Source organism: Silene latifolia, chromosome 5 (genome assembly GCF_048544455.1).
Source record: "Silene latifolia isolate original U9 population chromosome 5, ASM4854445v1, whole genome shotgun sequence".
Lineage (NCBI taxonomy): Eukaryota > Viridiplantae > Streptophyta > Magnoliopsida > Caryophyllales > Caryophyllaceae > Silene > Silene latifolia.
The window spans coordinates 84661269-84675980 of NC_133530.1; the positions used below are offsets into that span (position 1 = coordinate 84661269).

At 33.2% G+C, this 14712-nt stretch overlaps 2 protein-coding genes and 1 non-coding gene across 3 annotated transcripts; all 3 read left to right on the forward strand.

The window, feature by feature from the left end:
- The first annotated feature begins 5763 nt into the window (after positions 1 to 5763).
- On the forward strand, positions 5764 to 5851 carry TRNAY-GUA (transfer RNA tyrosine (anticodon GUA)). Its single transcript is given in 2 exon segments — positions 5764 to 5800; positions 5816 to 5851. It is a non-coding gene; the product is annotated as a tRNA-Tyr (tRNA).
- A 635-nt stretch (positions 5852 to 6486) lies between these two features.
- On the forward strand, positions 6487 to 9732 carry LOC141657706 (putative wall-associated receptor kinase-like 11). Its single transcript, XM_074465019.1, has 3 exons — positions 6487 to 7523; positions 7614 to 7730; positions 8350 to 9732. Exons 1-3 carry the CDS (start codon positions 6641 to 6643, stop codon positions 9552 to 9554), a joined length of 2205 nt encoding a protein of 734 aa, XP_074321120.1. The 5' UTR covers positions 6487 to 6640; the 3' UTR covers positions 9555 to 9732.
- Positions 9733 to 10245: 513 nt separating this feature from the next.
- On the forward strand, positions 10246 to 12778 carry LOC141655671 (wall-associated receptor kinase-like 2). Its single transcript, XM_074462739.1, has 3 exons — positions 10246 to 11167; positions 11277 to 11429; positions 11511 to 12778. Exons 1-3 carry the CDS (start codon positions 10246 to 10248, stop codon positions 12659 to 12661), a joined length of 2226 nt encoding a protein of 741 aa, XP_074318840.1. The 3' UTR covers positions 12662 to 12778.
- Positions 12779 to 14712: the final 1934 nt, after the last annotated feature.

Sequence of the window (14712 nt, forward strand, 5' to 3'; positions counted from 1 at the left end):
TCCACCACTCGTAAACCCTTGGTAATAATAATTGCTAAGCATATTAATTTCAATAAAATTAAACCTAATAATTTTAATAAAACATTTAATAATTGCTGAAAAATAAAATTACTTTACTAATTAGAGAATTAATTCATTGTTCAAGTTTTTAGAGTAATTAGATTTAATATTATGGAAAAATGTGTATCGAAGAGTTAATTTGATTATGTTTAGGAAAATGGTGGAAAAAATATATGATATGGAAATTATCCCCTTTTCTTTGAAATTTGATAAGATTGTTTTCTTCGTTTAAGGTGGTACCTTAGTTGATTTATTTGGAGTGAAAAATTTAATGTTCTCCAAATCTTGAATTTGGCAGATAATTTTCCGTTTACCTAAATTTGGTTAGGTCTGATTAGTATTCCTAACAAATTATTTGATATTTGACAAGTTCGAAAAACCTAACGTTCTTGTTCAAAGAAATTTTCTAGAGAGTCTTATACTCGTTTTTCTTACGAGCCTTGTGAGGATGAAGACATTAATGAAGATTGAAGAAGACGAAGATTGAAGATTTCAATTTTTTTTCTATTTAGTGCAAACTCATGGAAATTTTAAAATTACCATGAATTTGAGGGGGGATGTGGAGGAATATCGGTATTCTAGAATATACCGAAGAAAATAATTAAGATATAATTGGGAATAAGGTATAGAGTAGCTAATATTAGACGACGACTATCTTCTAGAGTTTAGAGTATTGGGGTTACTTACTAGCTACTATAAATCCATTGTGGTGTTGTCAATTAGAACAAATTCAATAATACAACTCTTTTATGCAATATATTCCAACACAGAATTTATCAGTTCGTATATGAAAAAATAACTCTGTATTATTAATGACTTATGTTAGAGAATTATTGATGTCAACCTAATCATCAATCAAATAGCTCTTCAATTTTCCTGTAGATTTATTAAAATCAAGTCAAGTAGGGATTACTAATTTTACCATCCAAAGTAAACTATACAAGATGGAGTTACAGGGGCAGACGTACAGTAAGTGGATTATACATCTGATGTGGTACATCAGATGGTATAGTTTTTGAGCATTAACATAAAGTTTTTGAGTTATAATTTTAAGATTTTGAGTTTTATCATAAAGTTTTTGAGTTCATTTACTTAAACATTAATCTCAAAAAATTACATTATAACTCAAAAGAATTAATATAAGCTCAGAAAATTTTGATTTTTGAAGTCATAAAACTAAAATGTAATTTATAAATTCTATAGAACTCAAAAAAAATACACAAAAACTCAAAAATTCATTAAGTGTGATGTAGTACATCCGATGTACAATCCTTTTTCTCGGCAGACGTATGATTTTGGTATAAGGGGCACAATTTTTTTTTTCAATATTCTCTTTTTAAAGCACTTTTTTAAATATTGAAATTTTTGTTTTACAAAGTAATCAAAATGAAAAAAATATGAAGCTTTCAATGGATTTTTTCTTCACTAAATAATGTTAGTTGTATAACAAATTTATTTTCCTATAATACTTTTAGTTTAAAACGATTATAATTTATGGCATTAAGGAATTTGACTTTTATGATATATAAGACTTTCTTAGTTCGATTATGAGTTATTACCAATAAGTACTTGTGGTCTAATGGTTGAGAGGTTAAATATGTTATTATGAGGTCTAGTGTTCAAGCCCTATTGAAAATTAATTTTTGCCTCTACCAATTCTGCTACCCTAACTATATGCATATAATGGATGCTTATACATATAAATTTCTAAAATATCATGGTGGGCAGCTGCCCACCCCCCTAAATCCGCCCCTAGAGTTAGTTCTTGTTTTTTTTTTTGAGAAAAAAAAAACAACTTTCAATTTAATTAGTTCTTGTTTTTCGATTAATCTCAGCTAATTTCAATTTAACTTTATTTAGTCCAGTTCTATTCAATTAAGTCCAACTCAACTTTTCACTAATTAACTTACTTGAGTTCAATTTTGTTAAAGTTAATTTAACTCTTTTTAACCAATCATATTTTATACTTCCTCCATTCAACTCTACGTCTTCACCCTATCATATTTCTTTTTTCATCCATTCATCTCCACTCTATCACTTTCCTAAAAAATAATGTAAAATGACCCATTTGCCCTAATGAAAACCTCATATTTACAACTTTTTATCACTCTTACCCCACTACAAGTTAACATCAAATTCCACCCTAATTAAAATAAAACAACTTTCACACAACCTTTCTTTACTGCAGTCCAAAAAAAAAAAAAAAAAAACTTTCACACAACCATTTATACTTTTATTACTTGTTTATTCTTACCTTTAATATTTGTGCAGCATTATGATATAGTGGAGTTGAATGGAGGAAGTATAACGTTGTGACTCGTTTATAAAAACCAATAAAATGCCTTTACATAAAATCTATATAATACTATTAAAAGGGGAACTTAAAATGCCACGTCATAAATGCCACCTTACACTACCAAAAAGCCACGTCACTTACTACACATGACATGTCAAATTTTAATATGACATGGCGAGTTAATGTGGTATAAATCATCAACTTATTATTATATGACATTAATTTAAATATATTTTTTTTCCAAAATTTATATATCCCTTTCAAATTTACATCAAAATTTCATAATTTATAATTGAAATTTACACCAAAGTTTACATCATTATTTCTAATTTTAAAAGTAAAAAAGAAAAAAAGAAAGAAATATTAAATGCAAATAGCATTACAAATATTATACTTTGGACTTTTAAGCTTGTAGATAAATTAAACAACAATTAAAATCAAAATTCATATTAAATTTTAAATTTCGACGTTTATTGTTAGAATATTTTAAGCAACAAATAAATATCACATAATTCTAATTTACTCCGTTTATTAAAAAAATAAATATTTTGTTGATATTAAGAGTAAATAATAACATATTTAACATTAAACAAGGTGGCTTTTGTCAACAAAAAAATAAAAAATAAAATAAAAATTAAAGCAAACCTTTAACATTTCATTTCTCCTTACTCCATATTTATGTTTATATTAAATTTGCTAATAATGGAAAAGAATGATCAAAAGTCCTAAAACCTTACTACATAATTATTATATATATTAAATTTGATGATAATAATAAAAAGACACCCAAAAGTCATAACATGCATCCTCAATTGGATATAAATGTTCGATGTATGACAACATTTGTGAGCTAAATTTCACGCCAATATTTTTTTGCCCTCATCGCCAATAAAATCGTAGTTGTATATGTAAATAGTCTTTTTTAAATCTTATCAGTATATCAACATCAAGGTAAGTGTATTAAGGTAAGGTAAATGTATTAAGGTTTTAAATTAATAATTTAATAATTTATTTTTAAGTTCCATTGGTTATGAAATGCTCATCACGTTTTAAAACTTTCTTAAGTAGGAACTATCAAGATTTGTGGTAGGTAAATGTTTTAAGGTTTTAAAATAATAATTCATTTATTTATTTTTAAGTTCAATTGGTTGCTCATCACTTTTTAAAACTTTCTTATGTAGGAACTATCAAGATTTGTGGTATTGTGCTATTCGAAGGTAAATTTATAATTAAAAGGGTAAAGTTAAACAAAGGCTACCTAAACCATTTAATTTTATTTCAAATGACATTTTATAATCCATTATTTCGTACGATATTATTATTATTATTATTATTATTATTACTATTATTATTATTATTATTATTATTATATATACAATCAAAAGGCTACCTAAATCATTTAATTTTATTTCACATGAATTTTTTATAATCCATTCATCCATAAATTATTATTATTATTATTATTATTATTATTATTATTATTATTATTATTATTATTATTATTATTATTATTATATAAAAACACCGCAACTTTTATTATTATTATTATTATTATTATTATTATTATATAAAAACACCGCAACTTTTATTATTATTATTATTATTATTATTATTATTATTATATAAAAACACCGCAACTTTTATTATTATTATTATTATTATTATTATTATTATAAAGGGATGCGCGTAGCTTTTATAGATAGAAAAATAAAAGTTTATATAAAAGTTTACATGATATTATTATTATTATTATTATTATTATTATTATTATTATTATTGTTATTATTATTATTATTATCATCATCATCATCATCATCATCATCATCATCATCATCATCATCTATACAATAACATAAAAATATATTTTGAGCAATTCCTTAAAGTGTCAAGTGACATCATCTTACTCTAGCTAAGTAATCATTTAAAAACCTTTATAATTTTTCTAACATAAATATGCATTAAATTTTTCATAACCCCATGAATATATAATGATCTTGGTAACTTAAAAGACAAAGAAAGATAAATATGCACTAAATTTTTTATAGTTACATGAGTAATGATCTTGGTAACTATAAAGATAAAGAATAAAAATTGGTTAAATAAATGACTAAGTGATCATTTAAAAACCTTCACAAACTCTCTAAGAAAATATGCATGAGTAATTTTTCATTACTCAATCGTTAATGATCTTGGAAACTAAAAAGATAAAAAATAAAAAAATAGTTAAATTGACTCATTAAAATGATGTTTACATCTTATAACTTCTTCTAATTCATTAAAGTCTAATTTCGATAACTCTCATTTATTTTTAGCACTAGGAGGGTTTATTGAGATCAATTATAACCGCAGAACTCAAGAGATATATCAATTAAAAGCCATATAATTCAAAATTATAAATAAGACCACAAAAGGCGGTGAGACTTCCATTCACCTATAAATTTTTATTTGCATAATTTTGTTTAGTCTTTTACACTCTATTCAATTGGATTCTAATTTATTTTTATTTATTTTCAGAGTGTACTTACTAAGGATCTAAATGTGAAATGTCAAGGTATAAACAATCAATATTTAATTCTTCTATTATTTCACATATACCAAGTATTTTTGTTTCCTTTAAATAAGTTTGATTTAGTGGTTACAATCCCCGGATATTAAAATGGAATACTAACTTAGGGGTTGTCATTAAGACAAATTTAATCATCATATAGATTCAAGGGTTTTGGTGTCATTCCTCATTACATAGTTTTGACTAATATCACAAAATTTCAAAATACGCTAACTATAATATATCTCCAAGTCAAAAAGAAAGTGCAGGAAAAAGTCAAAAAACATTTTTACGAAAAATACAACGAAAACAAAATAACAAAAAAAGTCAAACCCGTGATTTACACGGGTCACAAAACTAGTTCAACGTTCAAAAGGAAGAGACCAAAATATTGGAGATTAATCTTTGTGTCAAAGTTGGGAGGAAGTACAACTACAACTGTGGGTCAATCAAGAATCAAGAGAATAAGGCAAGTCATTTTCTCACAAAACCCTCTTAATTATGACTTTTGTTGAGAATTAATGATGTCAACCTAATCATCAACTAAACAGCTCTTCAATCTTCATCTATTTTGCTATACATTTATAATTCGGATAGCCAAGTCAAACAGGGATACTTTTTAATTCAATCGGTTTTGCTTGTGACCGTCAGCTTGTAACCTCTTACAACCCCACCCCCACTTGTTTTTGTGAGAGGTCTCTTTGAAGAGACGGATTTTGTCCGTCTACAATGAGAATCTGTGTACTTTCAAATTCAATTTTAATTGAATGAACCACTAATTTCGTGGTTTAGTTAGACAAAGATCATTTTATTTAGTAGAAAGTACGATTAAATAACAATTTTTCGGGAACTATATCCGAATCCGACCTTAGCTCAGTTGGTAGAGCGGAGGACTGTAGTGGTTTAAGCAGTTAATCCTTAGGTCGCTGGTTCGAATCCGGCAGGTCGGACTCTTTTTAAATTAATTATTGATTTTGTGGATTTTTACTTAATAGTGTGACAACAATACTATGGGATAAGATTTTATTATCTGAGACTGCAGCAGTGGCTAATCTTGAGTTGCTGGTCTTGATTTCGGCGGCGTAAATTTCTGTTTACTGTTAATAACTACACAATAGTTTATGGTTTGATTGTATGAGATGGGCAATTCAGTGGAGTGTGTCAATTGAAGTCGTATTCTGTATTGCTAACAAATGTATTGCTGCGTACATCAAACTGCCCTGCTCTGCAATTTGCGGGAGTTTTTGAGGCACTGCCTAATGTTGTTGATGAACTGATGACCACTAATTTATAGAACAATTAGTAATTAGTCGGAATTCCGCTGCTTTAAATTTGGTCGTGTAACTGTTTGAAGTTGCAAAATCCCCATGAACAACTAATTTCAGTTGCTGTAGAAGTTTATTACTGCTGAAGTGTGACTTGGTACTCAAAAACATTTATTGCTGTGGGAAATCGTGATTAATCTTCCAAAGCAGTAGGACCATTGGCGGACTATTTGTGATTGATCATACGCCACGTTTTCCAGTCTAATAAATATTTGTGAACTGTGATTACTCTTTTGAAAGCGATTAGATGTTGGTTTCAGCAGCTCGGTTGAAAATTTCTTTGCTGTCATTGTCATTCTGTTTATTTTCAATTTGTATTTTACTTTGAACGGTCAGATATGGCTAGCTTGAAAATACAGTATATATTTGGAAACGCAGTGTTTTATTTTGATAGCATTTGTAGAGGTTGTAAATATGTCTTTGTTCTTATTTATGCTTCAGCTATTGTTAGCGCTGAGGTTAGCAGCAAGCATCGGAAATATTGCTTTTCCGAATTGTTCTGAACTTTGTGGTAAGGTCACAATTCCATACCCATTTGGTATTGGCGACAATTGCTACTATGAAGAATCATACGAGATCACCTGCAATAAGTCTTACAACCCGCCAAAACCATTTTTGCGTAAGTTCAATGTGGAGGTGTTGGATATCAGCTGGCCAGGAAAGTACTCAATACTTGACCCACGTTATAACTCAGAAGACGCCACAGACCTGAGACTGACAGTAGGCCTGCAAACTCCAAACCTTTGTCATAGTGAGGGAACAAAGCAAGTAAGTAGTTATGATTTTCGTGATAGTCCATTTCTATTTTCAAGGTGGTATAATGTGTTCGTGGTGGAGGGCTGTGGGGGAAGCGTTGTTTTGAAGAACAGGAGCGGAGATATCTTGACTGGGTGCGCTTCATTTTGTGACAGTGTCGGTCGTCAGAATAACACAAGTAGTTGCTACGGGGTTGGATGCTGCCAAGCCTCACTCTTATCATCTCCGACAAGTAACTACATTGAAAAGGGGGAAGAAGGAGATCTTGATTTTTATAAATTATCGCTTGATTTCGAGCAACAATCCACAACTAACTCATGCAGTATATCCGCAACCTTGATTCAGAGTAAGTCAGTGAATGAATTTGCCGGGAAATTGTCAAGTTTGCCAACGTTGCCTACAGTCTTACAATGGCAGGGTATATATACACCATCCGATAATTATAAGAACTTCTCTTGTTATAAGGAATATAATAGTGGTCCACAATGCTATTGTGATTTCCCTTATGAAGGAAACCCATTTCTTCCTAATGGCTGCCAAGGTAAACGACAAATGACGTTCATTTTATGATCTATCTATTTAAATGCTGTCATGGATATACTAACTGGACACTGTTTTTTGTTTTTGATAGTCATTGAAGAATGTCGCAAGTGCAAACACCGCTGTGTTTCAGATTATAATCAAAATTTTACGAGTAGAATTATTGTGTGTGAGAAGAATCCATTGTTTAGACGAGCCTCCGTTATTGGTAAGTAAAATTCCTATCAGATTGTGCTTTTCTATAATTTAGTCTTTGGGAAATCCGTTTGTTTGTGAGTCATTGATCTATCTGTTTCACTACTGTCATGGAATTACATACACGGATACACCTGTTTACATGGCTACATTGTACTCAGCAGAAAAAAATTGTTTATACAGATTCTACAATATAATGTTTCGACTTTTTAAGGCTGTTGCATATGTAGGGTAGGTTCGTATAAAGCCTTGCCCTAGTTTTGTCACTGAGGATTTCCACAGTGCTGCTCCTCATTGGTCGGATTGGGTCCGTCACTACTTGATGACTGTTGGGCCTATACAGTAGTGTTTTACGGCCTAAAATTTCCTGCGCAGCAATCGCCTGAATACTTTTCTTACAAACTAACCTCCCAAGTACACTGTTTGGTAATATGCATCATACAGCTGCTGTTGTTGTGTCTTACATAGTGACTGTTTGTTTGGAGAGGAGTGAGACGCGTGCTATGCAGTTCTATTTTAATACTTACATGGATTTGTTGTGATCTTTGTATCTCTGTTGAGTCTGAAATCTGTAACTTTAATGTTTTTGGACGACATTTTGATAAACTATAGATACATGATGATGTTTACAGGATTCAGTTCCGGCATGGGTTTAGTGCTATTGGTTCTTGGTGGCTATTGGCTTTATAGATATTTGAAACGAAGAAAAAAGCTTAAGCAAAAAGCCGACAACTTCAAGAGAAATGGTGGTTTACTACTGCAACAACAAATGTCTTCGAATGAGGGTATTGTAGAGAGGACCAAAGTCTTCACTGTCACTGAGCTAGAGAAAGCTACGGACAATTTCAATGAGAATAGAATACTCGGCCAAGGAGGCCAAGGTACAGTATACAAGGGAATGTTAATGGATGGACGAATTGTTGCCATTAAGAAGTCGAAAAAAGTTGACGAGTCTCAGGTAGAACCCTTTATAAATGAGGTGGTTATTCTTTCTCAGATTAACCATCGGAATGTGGTCGGTATATTGGGATGTTGTTTAGAGACGGAAGTCCCGACCCTTGTCTATGAGTACATCCCTAATGGAACACTTTATGAACATATCCAAGGTGGAGGTGATGATTTTCACATTAATTGGAAAATGCGCTTACAAATTGCAGCAGAATCCGCTGGTGCTATCGCGTATCTACATTCATCTTCATCAGCTCCTATTTACCATAGAGACATCAAGTCGAGCAATATACTTCTGGATGAAAAATACAGAGCTAAAGTTTCTGATTTTGGGACCTCTAGAGCCATTAACATTGATCAAACTCATGTGACCACTGCTGTTCAAGGAACCTACGGTTATTTGGATCCCGAGTACTTTCAGTCCAATCAATTCACTGAAAAAAGTGATGTTTATAGCTTTGGTGTAGTCCTTGTTGAACTCCTAACAGGCAAGAAACCGATATGCCCTGTTGGAAATGGTGGATGGATAAGCTTGGCAGTAGAGTTCCTGTCAAAGATGGAAGATTCCCGTCTTTTTGACATCCTGGATAGCAGAATTTCAGATGAGGGTAAAAAAGACGAGTTTATTGCAGTGGCTGAACTTGCCAGGAAATGTTTGAATATGATCGGGAAACAACGGCCAACAATGAAGGAAATTGCTGTGCAACTGGATGCGATTAGATCCTCTCAAATGCCTATTTCGAAAGAAGTGAAACCTAAAGAAAGCAATCGCGCTGTCGCAGAAGAGATCCACTTTCATAGCGGTCCTGGGAGTACAAGCATGTTTTCTTCAGATGACGGTCCTCCTGCTTCCACAATCGAGGTTCAGCCGCTCATGGGTAGGACCTGACTCATCAAGTTACATCCTGAAGAATTCAGATTCTGTAACGTACAGTGGCAGATTCAGCAGTTTTTATAACCGGTGTCCTCCTGAATAGTATGTATTTATGTATCAGATCATTGTATAAAATTTTAGTTTCAGATATTTTTAAGCATGAAAATTAATCGAAATGGGCAAAATTGCTTTAGCTTTACGATGGTCAAGGAGGCCGTCTTCAATTAGGTGAATCCACTAAAGGTAGTGTATAATTTCTTAAGAAAGATTGTGATTTTTTCAGGTTTACTGAATACTTAAGTTCAATGTAATGCTACACACTTTTCCTGTACACTACATTCACCTGTGATTGGAAGAGACAGAGTTTATTACTGTATTAAATTTTGTGTTAAAGTTGTCACTTTAACTTTTGTCTGTAAAGGCATCTTGAAGGAGAAATGTAACATGATAGTCCTTAGAAAAAATTATATAATTTGAGGCATGTGATGCTAAACTGGTTTGATCACATTTTTTTTTTTTTTTTTGTCAGAGATCACATTTTAAGATAACATATAAAATTTAAGAATTGAAAGAATAAATGTTGTTTATATTTAATTTGTTAGTGCTTAATGACCCATTTGTTCACTATCCTCCATTATTAAGTGGTGTTGTTTATCCTGATATGAGCTTTACATTCTCAGTTTGAAATTTCGAATCAATCGAAAAAATGGTTTTTCTAAGCACAACTATGATACTATTGCTATCTACATTGCTTCTAGCAGCTTTTCCCGATACAGTGAATGCTTCCTTATCTGTACCAACCACCATGGTCACTACCGCTAAAGCGACAAAGCCGAAATGCCAACGTAAGTGTGGGAATTTGACGATTCCATACCCGTTTGGTATCGATAAAGATTGTGCCATGGGAGACGAGTATATCATTACGTGTAACGAAGACAACAAAGTTTACACCCCTCAGTTTCTAGATACTGATTCACAAGTTTTAGAAATTTCCGAGACACAAGTGACAATAGCAGCTGGTGAGCCCCTAGCCGAGTCCTGCAAGTCTTCCGAAAAGGGAAACACGTGGGGCAGCCTGGATTTATCTGGTATGCCATACGCGTTGTCGTCTACCAGCAACAAATTTATGGTCATTGGTTGCCATCATTACGGGTTGATCGAGGCAAAGACAACTGCTGGACGACAAGTGTTTAGTTGTGTGGCCTTATGTACCGAAAAACAGGACTTGTTTGACCGGTCATGTGCCGGGATTGGTTGCTGTCAAGTTCCACTTCCAAAGGGCCTACAGAACTTCAATGCTAGTTTGGAGTTGATAAGATATAATACAAGTATATCTTCAGGAAGTTGTAGTTATTCCTTCATTGTGGAACGTTCTAGCTTTGAGTTTCGCGGGGCTGTTGATCTTAAACGACCAGAATTTATGGACCGATTTAATAATATGCCAGTTGTGTTGGAATGGTTTGTCGCGCAAGATTCCTGTAAATATGCAAAGAAGAACTCAAGTTCATATGCCTGCAAGAAGAATACCATGTGCGTTGATGTTAATAAGGTCTTGGATGTCACAGGCTACCGATGCAAGTGTATTCATGGGTACGAGGGTAATCCTTATTTAAGTCCTGGTTGTACAGGTTTGTGTTCAGTTTCTTACTTTCAAATTTTGTTCGAAAGAAAGGATAAATTTTATGATTTTCTCCGTATTTTCATTCAAAATTTACTCTTTGCCCTTTCTTTTCTCAGATATTAATGAGTGTGCTAGTGATCCCTGTGATGGTACATGCGAAAACACCGAAGGAGGCTATAAATGTCATTGCCTGAGTGGTTTTTATGGCGATGGAAGGATAGACGGATTGGGATGTCGTCCAAGGAGTTTAAGACTAGTCTTCATTCTGGGTAGTTTAAGTTTTTCCATCTAGCTAATTATGTTCATGTTAAAAAGTATCTTCTATAAACTAATGTTATTCTTAATTGTAGGAAACTGTGTTGGCTTGGGGTTTATACTGTTTTTGATCGGAGGATACATGGCCTACCGTATTGCAATTAGAAGAAAAGAAATTAAGAAAAAGGCAACAAATTTTAAGCGGAATGGTGGCCTATTGTTGAAACAAAAGATGTCTTCTGAGGAACGTCTGGCGGAACAAACTCGACTTTTCACGTCAAAAGAGCTAGAGAAAGCGACTGATCAATTCAATGCGGACAGAGTACTTGGCCGCGGAGGACAAGGTATTGTTTATAAGGGTATGTTAAGCAATGGAAATCTTGTTGCCATAAAGAAACATAAGATAGGAAGTAATAGTCCGTTGGAGGATTTTATCAACGAAATTGCTATCTTATCGGAATTAAACCATAGAAATATAGTCAAGCTGATAGGTTGTTGTTTGGAGACGGATGTTCCATTACTAGTTTATGAGTTCGTTCCAAATGGAACACTTTCGAAGTTTATCCATGATCCACAAGAGGAGTTCCCGATCACATGGGAGATGCGGTTACAAATAGCATTAGATGTAGCCGGGGCACTAACCTATTTGCACTACGCTTCTTCTCAACCAATACTTCACAAAGACGTAAAATCCTCAAATATACTACTTGATGCTAAGTATAGAGCGAAACTTTCTGATTTTGGGACATCAAGATCCATTGCTATCGATCAAACCCACTTAACTACCCGAGTTCAAGGGACATTTGGGTATCTAGACCCGGAATATTTTCAATCAAGTAAATACACAGAAAAGAGTGATGTCTATAGTTTTGGGGTAGTTCTTGTAGAGCTCCTAACAGGGAAGAAGGCGGTTGTTCAAACTGCATCTGATAATGGGAAGAGTCTAGTATCATGGTTTCTTTCAAGCATGGAAAACTCTAATTTATATGACATTTTAGCTGATCGAGTCGTGGATGAGGCTTCAAAAGAGACTATTTTAGCGATTGCAAAGCTCGCAAGACAATCTTTGAACATGGACGGGAGGCAAAGACCGACAATGAGACAAGTTTCATTGGAGCTAGAGGCGATCAGTCATCATCAAGGAGCATCTATTTCATTTCTTAAGAGCATGTCCGTGGCAAGAGAACAGATATTAATGGAGGGTACCGATATAATTGACGGTGGTGTTAATCCTATGTCTCTTTGATGATGCGGTGTTCAATTCCAGCGCAAATGAGAAAGAATGCTCAAAGTAGTAAATGTTATATACTAGTACTACTGATATGTATCATGCACTCTTTGTTTGTATGACACATTTGAGTTTTATGTTTCCATTGTACAGTTTTGATTTGATTACCATGTAAAAATGATGGCTAAAATGGTTCTTGTAGTTTGTTTTAAATTGTTCTTGAATTCGGAAAATTCACATGGTATCTTTAAACTTTGTCACTTTGCACGTAGTACTCAGTATTATACGTTTGTGTACGTGGTATGCTCAAGGATTGATCTTCGTGTACAATATGCCATTTTCATTGTTATGAAATTTTTTAATTGTTCGGAACTGGATATTTTTCTTTTCCAAATTATTCATAAGGGAAACTGCAATAGCATTGCGGACCACTATTCGAATCATAATACAGTAGGCAATTCCAGTAGGCAATCATCAGATAGTGTCTATAGGCTGTACTAAGCAGATGAATCAGAAATTATGCAGAATAGAACGATAACGAATGTAGCTATGTAGTGTACAATATAGGGTTCCTTGTTTGTGAGTTCATCCCTAACGGAACCCTTTATGAACATATCCTGATATCTGAGGTGAGGGTGATGATTTTCACATTAATTGGAAAATGCGCTTACAAATTGCAGCAGAACCAGCTGGTGCTGTTGCGTATAAGCGTATTTGCATTCATCTTTATCGTCTGAAATATACCATAGAGACATCAAGTCAAGCAATATACTTCTGGATGAAAAATACAGAGCAAAAGTTTCTGATTTTGGGACCTTTAGAGGCACTAACATTGCACAAACTCACGCGAATACTGCTGTTCAAGGAATCGAGGGTTATTTGGATCCCGAGTACTTTAAGACCAATCAATTCACCCAAAAAAGTTATGTCTCTATTACTCTATAGCATTGGTGTATAAACCAATATGACGAGATGGAAATGGGGGATGGATAAGCTTGGCAGTTGAGCTTCTTTCAAGGATGGAAGATTCCCGTCTTTTCGACATTCTAGATAGCAGAATTTCAGAAGAGGGAAAAGCCATAAAGAAGACGGGTTTCTGACATTCGCTGAAGTAACCAGAAAATGTCTGAATATGAACCGGGAAACAATGGCCAACAATGAAAGAAATTGCAGTGCAATTAGATGTAATTCGATCCTCACACATACCTATTTCGAAAGAAGTGAAAGCTAAAGAGAACAATTATGCTATCACGGAATTAATCCGTTTTCATTGCGTTCCTTTCAGTAGAAGTATTGTTTTTCTGTAAATGCTGGCTCAGTCGAGGTTCAGCCGCTCATGGGTCGGATGACTCATTGAGGTACATCCTGTAGAACTCTGTTTCTGTATTGCACCGAGGCAAATTTAGAAATATTTATTTCTGGATCTGCTTGAATATTTACTGAGATGCTTTTATCCGCCAATTTAACTTTCAACTGATCAACTGTTTTCCTTTAATAAAGTTTCAGGCTAGTACACTAAATTCATATGTGAATGAAGACGCGTTCATTTTTTTTTTTTTTTTTGGTGAAGAATGAAGACGCGTTCATATTAAGGATGTTTTTATATGTAAATTGATCGTCTTCTTGCATTTTGATCCACTTGTTCTCTAATATCGCTACCTACAATTGTCCTCTTGCTTCTCGTCCCAAAACCAAAGTTAAAAAATAACCGGAACACAAACACCAAAGATTAAGCCAACATGCCAGGTTTATATTTTAATAAAAGGTTATGTGGATGGCTTGATAAATCATGGCATGTTTGAAAAAGCATCTTGAATGAAAATAAAATAAAATGATTAGGATTAGAGAAGTTAATAATGTGAGTCATGTGTTGGCATATTGTCATGTGATGCTAATTTGGCTTCACCTGTTCATCACATTTTATTAAGATATAAATACCAACAAGGGTAGGCGCCAATAACAAAGAGTCGATCTCTGACCTTAAGTCAGAAGTTCGATTCACATTGAGTTAAAATATATAGTCATGTTGATTTTTTTGGTACGCAAAATATAGCCCTATCCCGTGGTCT

Coding starts and splice junctions, on each gene's coding strand:
- LOC141657706 (XM_074465019.1), top strand. CDS start 6,641: ATGTCTTTGTTCTTATTTATGCTTCAGCTATTGTTAGCGCTGAGGTTA. Junction 7,524..7,613: donor TCTTCCTAATGGCTGCCAAG/GTAAACGACAAA, acceptor TGTTTTTGATAG/TCATTGAAGAATGTCGCAAG. Junction 7,731..8,349: donor TAGACGAGCCTCCGTTATTG/GTAAGTAAAATT, acceptor TGATGTTTACAG/GATTCAGTTCCGGCATGGGT.
- LOC141655671 (XM_074462739.1), top strand. CDS start 10,246: ATGGTTTTTCTAAGCACAACTATGATACTATTGCTATCTACATTGCTT. Junction 11,168..11,276: donor TTTAAGTCCTGGTTGTACAG/GTTTGTGTTCAG, acceptor TTCTTTTCTCAG/ATATTAATGAGTGTGCTAGT. Junction 11,430..11,510: donor AAGACTAGTCTTCATTCTGG/GTAGTTTAAGTT, acceptor TCTTAATTGTAG/GAAACTGTGTTGGCTTGGGG.